Source organism: Diabrotica undecimpunctata, chromosome 6, assembly GCF_040954645.1.
Source record: "Diabrotica undecimpunctata isolate CICGRU chromosome 6, icDiaUnde3, whole genome shotgun sequence".
Classification (NCBI taxonomy): domain Eukaryota; kingdom Metazoa; phylum Arthropoda; class Insecta; order Coleoptera; family Chrysomelidae; genus Diabrotica; species Diabrotica undecimpunctata.
The window spans coordinates 20,556,147-20,568,506 of record NC_092808.1 but is presented as its reverse complement, the minus strand read 5'-3'; the positions used below and the strand labels follow the sequence as shown (position 1 = coordinate 20,568,506).

The 12,360-nt window shown below is 32.7% G+C and overlaps 1 protein-coding gene across 1 annotated transcript; it reads right to left on the bottom strand.

Annotated features, from left to right (window-relative positions):
• Positions 1-4,149: 4,149 nt before the first annotated feature.
• On the bottom strand, positions 4,150-9,590 carry LOC140444779 (calmodulin-like). The gene is made up of 2 exons (XM_072536540.1): positions 9,149-9,590; positions 4,150-6,720 (listed from the first exon to the last, which is right to left on the bottom strand). Exons 1-2 carry the CDS (start codon positions 9,510-9,512, stop codon positions 6,551-6,553), a joined length of 534 nt encoding a protein of 177 aa, XP_072392641.1. The 5' UTR covers positions 9,513-9,590; the 3' UTR covers positions 4,150-6,550.
• Positions 9,591-12,360: the final 2,770 nt, after the last annotated feature.

The window sequence follows — 12,360 nt, the reverse complement described above, 5'->3', positions numbered from 1 at the left end:
AATGACAATATACTATTACACTATGTTATAAAGGAAACTAAATTTCATTAAAGTCCTTAGCAGAATATACATCCTCCCACATCTTCTGCAAACGACCAGTAAAACTGACTTCTCTTATTATATGTATATTATCGGTTACAAATACCGATGTACCGACCTTCAACCCTTGTTTTTTAATGACAGCCGGATCAGTATCGTTAATTCTGTAAAATTTCTTGGCATTTTTATAGACAGCAACGTTAAATGGTCCCTTCATATCGATTTGTTAAGTAAGAAACTAGCCTTAGCCTGCTATGCAATAAGATCTGTTTCGAAGGACATCAATTTAGCATCTTCCAAAATAACATATTTTTTTGCTCAAGTCTAATCTTCGATATGTTCTTCCTTCCTTTTTGGGGTTCCAGTACAGCAGTATTTGTCCTTCTTAACAAATAACTAAGAAATTGTAGTCCGTTTATGTACAAGTAGCTAAAGTACTTTTATATATATTTGGGTATCACATGCAGCACTTATTGGTTTACTTATTAGTTGGTATGGTGTTATTTTGCAATTTGCAATGTATTTAAATTTTGCAATAGATTGTATATTTTATTATCTTTTATTTTGTGGTATTGACGATTTATGTAATTTCAGTAAATTTAGTCAGTTATTTTTTTGACTTTTTGTAAGCTTTGTCCATAAAACTGTATAATTTTTAGTGACAATAAAGCATATTTCTATTCTATTCTATGCTATAAGGACCAAAATTTAATCCTTTCAAACAATTTTTAAGGATTTGTATATTTCTTTGTGTAAACTCTAGCTGCTTTAAAAATCTTACTCATTATTACGAGTATAAAGGATAAAAATATAAATATTTTACTAGAACGAAACACTCCATACTCTTCGCAACTGTACGCTATCCTTCACGGCCTTCTTCGATAAATCTTTTCTGTTGTGCTGGCTTCCTCCGAAAAGGGCAAACGACGGTCTGCCGACATACGTCACTCGCGTTCAGCTCTGGTAATTAAACGGCCAGCCTTTGGGCCTTCGTTGGGCCGCTAACCGGCCGGCACTCTTGCCATATTTGGCGGCCATAAATCAGGCAGCGCGACCGCGAAAAAGGAGAAGATCCTATCTGCATTGCGAGATGTGCTTGCTCACCATCATTCACTAATTAAATCAGGGAAGAAGTATTGTCTATTTTTTCAAAGGCTGATTATTCTAGTAAAAAACAAAAAAAAAAAGGTGGCAAAAGCTTATGTGATTATTTTCCTAAAATATGAAAAGAAAACATTTATTTCGACACAACTAATTTTTAAACAGGAGGAGACAAATAAATTGTGGAAACATGTCATAATATAAAATCGCAAAATTTAAACGTCTGTTAGCAAATATTGAAAGTAGCAGTTTAGTTCAATCAAAATAAAAATATTGTACTGCTTTAAATAGATAGATGCTTTACTGGTAAGAAATTAATACAAAAGTATTTTTTACAAGTCAAAAATAAAAAAATATGTCTATCTAGTCAATATATACATAAATATAAAAATAACAAAAAATTAAAATTGGAAGTAAACTAATCCTGATATGTAAAAAAAGGCATTCACTATAAGCTAACTCATAATTTTTGCCTCAAACTGATGAAAATTAAGAGCTTTTATTGGAGCTGGCACTATGTTGTAAAATTTTATGGCTAAATACCTTGAACCATTTCTTGATCTCTCAAGTCGGCCAAATTCTGGTATCAGATTATTGTTGTATCTGCTAGAATAATTGTGAAAATCTACACGCGCATTGTATTGACTAAGATTTTGTTTAATGTGCAACAAACACTGCATAATATATACACAAGGTAAAGTTAAAATTTCACAGCTCTAAAGGGGTTTCTACAGTCTGCTCTATAACAGAGCCCAGAGATAATACGAACACACTTTCTTTGTTGTCCAAACACTTTATCAATATAACAAGAGTGACCCCAGGAGAGAATAGCGTATCAGATGAGAATTGAAATTATTATGATAAGCAGTTAAAATAGTTTCCCTGGAAATCACTTGTACAAGATTCCTGAAAAGAAGAAGTTGTCGGGAAAGCTTTTCGATAGATTAACTATATATGTTGGTCTCAGGTTAAGCCTGCATTCAAATATACCCCGAGAAACTTGGCCTCAGTTGCACATGTGATAAACAACGTTTCCTATACCAGTGAGATATTTTCTGTGGTATATACTTCAAATAGTCATCAAGCGTTAGCTGAGAAACCTTAAGTTCATTTATTACTCTCTCAGCAGTTGAGCAGAAGTGGTTATTAAAACTATCTGCCTTGAGTTTTAAATTATCAGTTTCAGCATTTTTTATTTGTGTACCATACGTTGGACTGATGTCCAAAGGCTTACATTTTATGTTAGTCATTAGGAGTTTTTTGCGGTTAACACGTGTGAGATGCAGGTACACAAATTTTGGAACGGACTCCATTGATTGTTTGATCTCATTTTCACGAATTAACTATTGACGTCTACGTTTACGACGATTCTGAGTCAACCACTCGTGGTTAGCGCAGCTAATTAACTTTCTTCTGAACGACACAATTTCTATTATTGTTTACAATTTGGTTGTTATCAGCTGTTTTAATTGACTTTTAACCTCACCGGTAGTAGCACTAATGACAGTTATGTGAAGGGGGACTTTGACTAGCTATGTTTTTGCATTCACATCTGACACTTTTCTATTATTTTCAGCTACTTTAATATTCATTGACCTTAAGCTTGGTTCGAGGTAGCTTAAATTGCCAACAAAGGTTTCGCCTGGCAGACGGGAAAGATGAAACTGGTTGTTCACGTTTTTTACTCTATTATTTTCGATTAATTTAATTTTTCTTGGAGTTCACGTATTCTAAACTTTTTGTGATTAAGTGTAATTTGTATTCTACTTCCTTTTTAAGACATCTTCTTCAGTAATATTCACATCTTCAGTAATTGCGCCTTCAGCACTAATCTCACCCGCAACCTATAAAATCACAACAGATCATGCCTTCATCAACAATTTTTACATTTTTCATTCTTTTAGCACAGTTGGGGTGAGCTAATAAGGCACTGTGATTTGAGGCCTGCCTTTACTTCTCTCCTTTGCTCTTTATCGCCATTTAATAATTCGCTTCATGCCTAGATTATATAATAGGAAGAAAATAGTGACATTCTTCCTTCGGAATCCAATAGTCATGCGGGGTCAGAAAAAACAAATGTTAGCCAAGCGATGCTAAAAGAAAGAATAAACGCGTTTCACGCAAAATAAGTTAAAAAAAGAGTAAAATATAAAAGATTTTATGATCCTCTTTATGATCCTACAGGAGCGTTCGATTTTTCATTCATACAGTGAGGTGTTAACTAGGGTTGTATGGTTCATTCAGAATAGTAGTCGATTTGCCTTCTTTTGAGCAGCAACAAGTTGTACGAGAAGATGTTGCGTGAGAGAATCGAAGGGGTAATAGAGGTCTGGGAGATTGTCCTCAAAGTAGTATGGAGTTTGCAAGCGTAAGAGTACGCTAGACGCGGTGATGTTGGTCTTTAAGTATTGGAGGGAAGGACAGAATGTAACAAGTGGGCAATTCTACTCTTTTATCGTTCGAAATTCTTTTAATACGTTGCAGTGGTCATCTGAACTGAATTCTTTAGCGAAGAGGAACTGTCCTGTATATTTTTCACAAACACCGTCTCGGATTATCTGATTAGAGAGAAAATCATGGTTGAGAGAGGCGTGATCGTAAACGTTACGATTGGGGTGGATCAAAGGTCCGTCTTTGACCCGTACTGTAGAACCTGGCATACAACGGAGTTATGGATTGCGAATCCGGAGGGTGGGTTACTCCCTTCGCATTCGCGGATGATCTCGTAATAGGGAGAAACAATTGTTAGATAGACCAATTATTCGCACATAAAAATAGGATTACACTTGATTCAGGTGTTAATAATTTGGCCAATCGGTTTTTACGGGACAGAGTAAAGATCAAGACCTTTGATCAGATTGTTCGTGAATGACCCATCACTAATTGGCAGTCCGTAAAATATATCTCAAAAAGTGGAACTCCTACCACCGATTTCTTTAATTACAATTCCTTCGTCAATTCGCAAACAAAACTAACTAAAAAATATTTGAAATTGCTTTATTATTGATACAACAATTTAAAACACAATATAATTTATTAATTATAAATTGTTTAATAAAGTAAACAATATTCAGGCTGAGTTATAACTATTGGAGTGTTAGGAGGATCTAGGATTAGCTTATTTGGACCAAAATATGCGAATTGGATCAAATATAACTAATAAAATGTGTCAAAATATGCAGTGAGTTTTTTGCTAATAATTATAATGTATATTTATATTGTACATAATACATAGACATAACTTTAGACAAAATCTCTAATTGTATTATATAATTTTACATTTTCTTGCATTGATTGATTACATTAAATTTCAGGTATACATTATTTTTATGTAATATTGTTACTGTTGTCTAGACACGATCATTTTAAACGTTTTCGAAAACAAAGGCATTTTGATAATTTAGTGTTGAAGAAGAAGATTTCAAATATTATTTTGTTGTGCTGGAAGATGTGCTTTTTTTAAAAAGCTATCATTACTTCTTTGGTTAAAATTTCACGTCACAATCATTTTAAAAATGAATAAATGCCGTAAATTATTTGTATATAGGTACAAGAAAATGTTTAAGGTTGGTCAGCCACATAATGTTATACGTTTTTTTTCAACGTTTAGATGAAACCGGGTCATTTTGCACTAAAAATAATTGTCCAACCGAAACAAATCACACCTAATGAAGAAATGTGGTTCTTTTAACTGTTCAATTGTATTTTCCCCGAAAACAGTTAAATTTAAATTTATTGTAATTTAAATTAAACAACATTATCAATATTACGTAAAAATAGTATTTATATTATATTTTTATTCATTTTTAATAATTTTTAACACCTAAAAATTTTGTCGACGCAATCTCATCATCAAGAACCATCTTATTTGTGCCTCCTATAACAAAGTATGTCTTTTGGCCAAATTTGTCACCAATACGTAGATATAGTAAAATATTATCAAAAAACAACAAAAAATAACTTCAACAAACTGAATTTCCTGCATTGGAACATTTTATTATAGCATATTTGGTCTAGTAGGCACATTTGGCCAGTTCACACTTTCAACAAATTTTATTATACTATTCTATAAATTAGAATTTATCTTCCAAAATATTTCCAAAATATTCAGATTCACATCAAATAAATAACAAGTTGTTGAACTCCATATGGAGTGAATATACCAATAAAATTATAATTTACACAGACGGCTCTAAACTGAACGATGGGAAGGTAGGGTCTGCAGTGTATATTCCTGCCAATAACAAATGATTTAAAATAAACTTCCTCCACATTGCTCTATTTATACTGTAGAAGCAGTAGCTATTAGGGAAGCTCTGGATTGGCTAGAGCACGAAAATTTGCAAGATGCTATGATCATCTCAGAATCTAAGTCAATTCTTAGTGGACTTAATAATACTGAGTTAAACCATAAGACATGTGACCTGATATGTGACGTTAAACAAAAAAAAAACAAAAATGTTACATTTATTTGGGCAAAAGTCACACCGGGATAAGAGGTAATAAAATAGTAGACGAGCTGGCTAAGGATTTTACACGTTCTGGTATACAAGAATATAGCTACACAGTATCAGATCTAAACAATTTTTATAATAAAAAAATAAATTTTAACTACCAAGACAGATGTAAAATATTGGCAAATACATCAAATAATCATTATTACAAGATGCATCCTACGTTACCATCCCTAACAGAATTACCACACATATTCCATTATAATATATCCAAACGATCAGCAGCAACTATCACAAGATTAAAACCTAGTCACGGTGCTGTTCTTGCTCACCTGGCTGGATTAAACATTATAGAATAAGGAAAGTGCTCATGCGATAATATTTCTCAGTGTGATGATTGAGGGTAAGAGAAGCCCTGGACGTAGACGTACATCCTGACTGGCCAATCTTAGGAAGTGGACTGTTCTAACATCAACAGATCTATTTCGAGCTGCTGTGAATAGAATAAGATGGGTCAATGGGTTGCCAACATCTCTAGAAGATAGGCACATTTAGAAGAAGAAGTGATGTTAATCACATCCTGTTTGGATGTATTAAAAATAAAGCAGTCTCATCTACATTTTATGAAAACCTGGTTAAAAGTAATGTGCAACTTTCAGTAAATATAACCCACCTACTGTTACTGAATCAGAAATCAATATACGAACTTATATGTAATCACTTATATACATCCGGATATATAATATACATTTGTTACAATCAAGTTTTAATTCATAAACATAACATAAATCATTCAAAAATCTGTGGCAAATGGATTCTAACTCCATGCCAAACACACTATCATCATCATCATCATCATCAGGCATATTTGGTCCAAATAATGTGATACTAGTCTATGTTCCAACTGTTATAACTCACCCTGTATACCTTATCGTTTCTGAATATTTTTTGATACATTAATTTTTGGTTTTACTTTTTGATTTTGCAAACTTCGGTTGGTATTTGTCATTCTTTTCTAGCTTGGACGCCATTTTGCTAACGAAGTATTCGTACATAATTTGCCCGTCTTTATTTGAATCCGCTGCTTTAATAAACGCATTTGCTTCTTCTTCAGTTAGTTTTTCTCCTATAAATAAATGTATTAAAAAGTGTTTTTACAGTTGAGTTGTTTATTTGGCTTCATGGACCTTACCCAAGGTCCTACAAGACAGTGGAAAACATATGCAAAGATAACAAAGTAATTACAAAGCTAGAAGATCAAACAACCAATGGCATGCAAAGCAAGTATAAAACAGGGAAACTCTTTAAGTCCTCTTTTTTTCAATTTGATAAGGGATAAGAAGAAGATACAGAAAAAGGAAAACGAAGACAATCTATATAGGATGCTGCAATAATTTATTATCACTGCCTAAATATATAATATGAAATTATCCATTGAAAAACAAAAACTATAGTAACTATAAAAGATAAAACATTGAAAACTTTTTTCACTTTTACAAAATTTATTATAATTTATTATCACTACAGCTGTTTTGGCAGACTGCATTTTTTGAATGGTGTATTTTTAATATGTGTTTACACTTTATAGTCCTTAACTGAAATAGTTAAGGGGAGAGCTGTTTATCTACAGTTGGTCATTTAGAAAAAATTATAACAATAATTAGAATTTTAATACACTTTGGAATTTAGTTATGGGATGAGAAAAAAAAGAAAATTTCCATAGATTTTTATAAGGATAGCTTAAGGCCTTTATTTTGAATATGGAGAATTTGAAATTGGTCACCAATAGAATGATTATGATCTAGAAGGTGAAGCACCTACGTAGAATCTGTTTTTTATTATTGGAAGCCCATTTGTGTTCCGCTATACGTTTGATAAAGGTTCTACCAGTTTGACCGATATAAGTTTTTGGGCAGTCACCAATTAAGTTTGTATACACCACTATGTAAGTGTTTATTTCTCAAAACTTATTTTGGGTCGAATCGGTCAATAGTTTTTTCGAAGTCAATGTGTGCCTTTGTCGATGAGTTTTTTGATTTTAAATGTAATATTACTGCATAGGCACCCTTTTTGTAATCCATTTTGTTCCTATTGTAAAAAAATTGTAATTGTGAATTTAATTAGGTCTGTGTCTATCATTATCTATCCCTGCAGCTTTCCATTTTTCATATGTTCAAGTGTAGATCGTAGTTCATCCGCTGTTATTTCGTTGATCTTCGATTTGCCTATTGCCATCTAAATCTATGTTATTACTTAGTACTGCGTCTTATTTTTGTAAAAGTGCTTTGTAGTGGTCTATACACTGACTTTTGATTACTTTTGGTTTGATCATACTTTTTCTGTCTGATTTAAATGTCTTATGACTTTATAAGCTCATGTCTGTCTTACGTGTATATCATGTTGGTTATTAATATTAAACTTATGCCATGATAATTCTCTTTTTTGATTCTGTATGTCGTAAGCATCTCGTTTATTCCGTCATTTATTGCTCTTATTGCTCTTTTTAGTTCTTTGTTCTCCAATCCTAGTTTTTTCTTGTGGTGTGTTTTTTTCCTTTTTGGCTTTAGTATGCTTTGTTATATTGATTATACAAATTTTGATGTTTTTCCATTGTATAATTATATCATTATAAGCAATTTCCAACCAAGCAGTGTTGATACTGGAGGGTGTAGTAGGCGTGTCTTAAAAAATGCTAGAGAGACCCAGGGAAATTATTGTAAATAAATAAGCATAACTTAAACTATTAAACGGTAGGGCCATTAGCTCCCTATTTGCCTAAGTAAGCCTTTAAAACTACTGAAATAATTATATGCGCGAAGCGGAATAAAATACTTATATGTGCGAAGCGGCTGCGCGTACGGTTGAAGCCTCGGAGGTCAAAGGTCAAAGTGCGCTCAAGTGGCTTACCTTCTTTATGCCTATAAGTACTACTAAAATATTTAAATAATCTCTGTCAATTTAAAAAATTGTTGTTATTTTATTTTTCCATTTTATATTTATAACAGTTGCTCCCCCGCAGCGTGTTCGTTCATATTGTGTTACTACGCTATAAACCATTATGCAGTTGTCTTATGCTTTTTGTCTAATTTTTTTTATTTCAAATATGATAGCTATATCTAATTTCTATTTTTTTTGTTTCTTTATCATGATCTATTTCTTTCCTTACTATTTTCATTGTGATACCTTACCTTACATTGCATTTAGTGTAGTGTTTAGGCTTTAGTTGATATGTTTAGTAATTTTGTAGGCACTAAAAAATTACTAAACGAAAGTAGGATTTACTGGCAGAGCTAGATTCTGTTTCTATGATCTCTGACTTATTTTGTTGCAGAGTAAGCATTGAAAACTCACACTGCTCCCAAATCGATTACGAAATTTTAACTACTGCACTTAATTTGACTAGATAATTTTTCTACTTCCCTACCACCTAAACATTGTGGTTCCCTGCTTTAATGATGTATCATTAAGTTAAGCGGGACCTATTATTATAGGATGCAATACATATTATACGATGTAATTTAGACTTCAAAGGAAATTAAAAGTAAATAACTTACCATAAGACATCATGTACTCTCTTAAGTCATCTGCGGGAATAATTCCTTTCTTAAGAGGATCAAACGCTCTAAAAGCTTCATTAATTCCCTCTGACGTTTTATCTTCTACATAGTGTTTTTTTATTATTCCCAAAAACTCTACAAAATTAATCGTTCCTTTTTCACCAACATCTGCTTCATGAAACATTTCTTCTAGCTCAATTTCGTACTGAGTCTGTCCAAACACTCTCATTATTGTACAAAATTCTTTTAAGGTAATAGTTGCGTCATTGTCCCTATCAAAAAGATCAAACGCTTCCTGAAATTCGTGAATTTGTTCTTCGGTTAAAAGTGACTTAGTGTCTTCATCCTCAACTTCTTCCATTGGAAAAATTATAGAGAAATAGAAAAATTACAAATAAAAAATTGTAAATAAAAATATAAATGATTAGACGTACGCTTCTTCTTCTTCCGAATTTTGCTATGGCCTTTTATCTTTTGGCATACAGCCAAATAATGTTAATTTTTAGTACAATTTATGACAGTTTGCCACTGCATTTTAATATTTATTAAATCAACCATTTTTTTACAATTTAACGGTGAATACATTGATCCAAATATTAGCAAAACAATGTCTCTTTCACCGGCCATACCTTACTTGGTTTTTGTATTGTTCAATCGTTTTCGTGGTCTTCCTACTGATCGTCTTCCTATTGGGGTACTGTCTCTTGTCGTATTCACTACTCTATTTGTTGTCATTCGGCTTATATAATCGGTCCATTCTATCCTTCTTTTTTTAACGTAGTCCTTAGTTTTCCCCATTTTGTATCTCTGTCTAATATCTGTACGTCTAGCTCTGTTCGATAGTGTCTTACCATCGATTTTGCGAAGGGTTTTGATCTCTGTTTCTACCATTCTTTTTGTTTTCTCCATGTTGGATCTTGTTTCTGCCGCTTATGTCATTGAACTAAACAACATAAACTATTTGAATAAAATTTCCGATAATTTGACTGTATTTGCGAAAAAAAATTGGTCACATAACGTGTAGGGCAGGTATTAGTATCTTTATTAATTTTTGATTAAACATGTACAATAAAACCTTGCCTTTCTTGCCTTGCGTACACGACATCAAAACATTTACAAAATCTAAAACTATTATTTTATAAATTCAGCTCAATACCTCGAATCTTAGTAATTATTAAATAAAGAAAAGAAGCGCATACGCATGTCCATATGGATGAATAACATAACCAGATAAAATTTTACGTAATGTAGAAGATATTTTAAAGCTTTTTAAAAATCTCAGTTTTACTATTATTTTTATAATTTAAGAACAATTTATATATAAAAAATTAGAATTTATTCCAAAGCTTGGAATATAAAGTCAATGTTTTCTTGTAAAAACGACCGTTTTAGCAGAAAATCTTCTTGATAGTCTCGTTCATTCCTCTAATTCCGTACCCCAGAGATCCCATTAGCCTCCCGGCATTGGCACGGTGGAAGCAATCAGAGATATGCCCGAAATGTACCGAAATTGCGTTCTCCCTCTGCCCCTCTTCCTCTTTTCGAAAGGCATTCCACCAACTATCCCGCTTGCCATCAAATCAAACTCCAGATTATTTCGGGAGATTTGATTGAATGTAACCCTCCGACATCCATCATGTTTAGTGAGCCACCGTACAACAGCTTCGAATGATCTGACTCCTGTTCCTCTAAATCCCGACGCCGGCATCGAAGTTGCTTCGGCGTCGGCCAGAAATAGCGGGGGACCAGCGGACAATCCCTCGGGATATCCCTTGGCTCTTAGAAATTCCTTATATTTCGGCTGAAGGAGAGATACGTAAAATTGAACGGTTCCTGTAACTGTTTGCTGATGCTTCCGATGCTTTGGCGTTGTAAGTATAATGTTGTTTTATTTAAATCAAACCTTTTACCTGTTTGGTGTTCACTGTATATACATAACTATTGCTTACATTATACGTCGTAAAGACAGTTGATTTTCTATGATGCACTCTGTTTAATGATACCAGTCCCAACTGTCTCATAAAATAATTTGTTTTCTATGTTGGTTAAATTTTGACCGACTGAAAGTGACTAGACATTACTAATATACAGCGAATCAAACATCTTTTATTAACAAAATCAAACCGCATCAATTAACACAAAGATGTAAATGTTTATTTGTAAAATTATATAGTCGTTTGTAGATAAGTATTCACCATCGATATAATATACTAATGATGGAACATGTTGTTATTTTTACATGTAGCTGATAGACGACAGAACTGACGTTACATTACTAGCTACAATGTTTGACGTGACTTTGACAGGTGATTAATTATTTCCCGATATTTTAATTATAAACAAATCGATATATTATACTAAGGATGGAACCTATGAATAAATATTTGCGTCAAAAGTAGCTATGGTTTATTTTTTAACCAGGAGGAGTAAACTAAAAAGACGGATTCACACCCAAGAAAGTTACTAGAAAAGTCACCAAATACATCTTCTTTTTTGGTTGATTATCTCGGCCTTGCGGTAATTCAGTAATCAGTATCGGACAACCTCACACGTTGATTCTAACCTAACTTTGTTTGTTTATGTTTGAATAATATTGTTTTCCACTTCACTTCCAATATATATTTTTTTGTTTTTCTAATTACAATAAAAATTAAATACAATTTAATAAAATTTTAATAAACTTCTGTACTCTTTTATAGAAGTTGATAATTACGTCTCCATCTTATAATATCATCACGTTCAATGAGAATATTTTTTCAACTTCTCTTCAAGTACCTACCTACAAAATAATAAAATGTACATTTGAATAAAGCTCTTTATCTTCTAATTGATTGCCTAACTCAGACACAATATTAAGATGTTTGTGTCGCACTTTTTATTTACTATTTATTTGTGGCTAACCCACATTTACTTACTAGGTATACCTAAGAAATACATCAGCCTCATAAAAATGACATTGCAGGGTTCAAAAGCCGCAGTCAGAGTATATGGAGAACTGACTCCCTTGTTTAACATCAACATGGGAGTAAGACAGGGAGATGCCCTATCAACCATGCTATTCAACCTAGTTCTTGAGGCAGTCATCAGAAAAACCAATATAACCGGCCATATAAACACCAAATCAGTACAAATTACTGCATATGCAGACGATGTAGCCATCATTAGTAGGAATAAGCCACGACTAATGGAAGTGTTTAAACAAATTGATC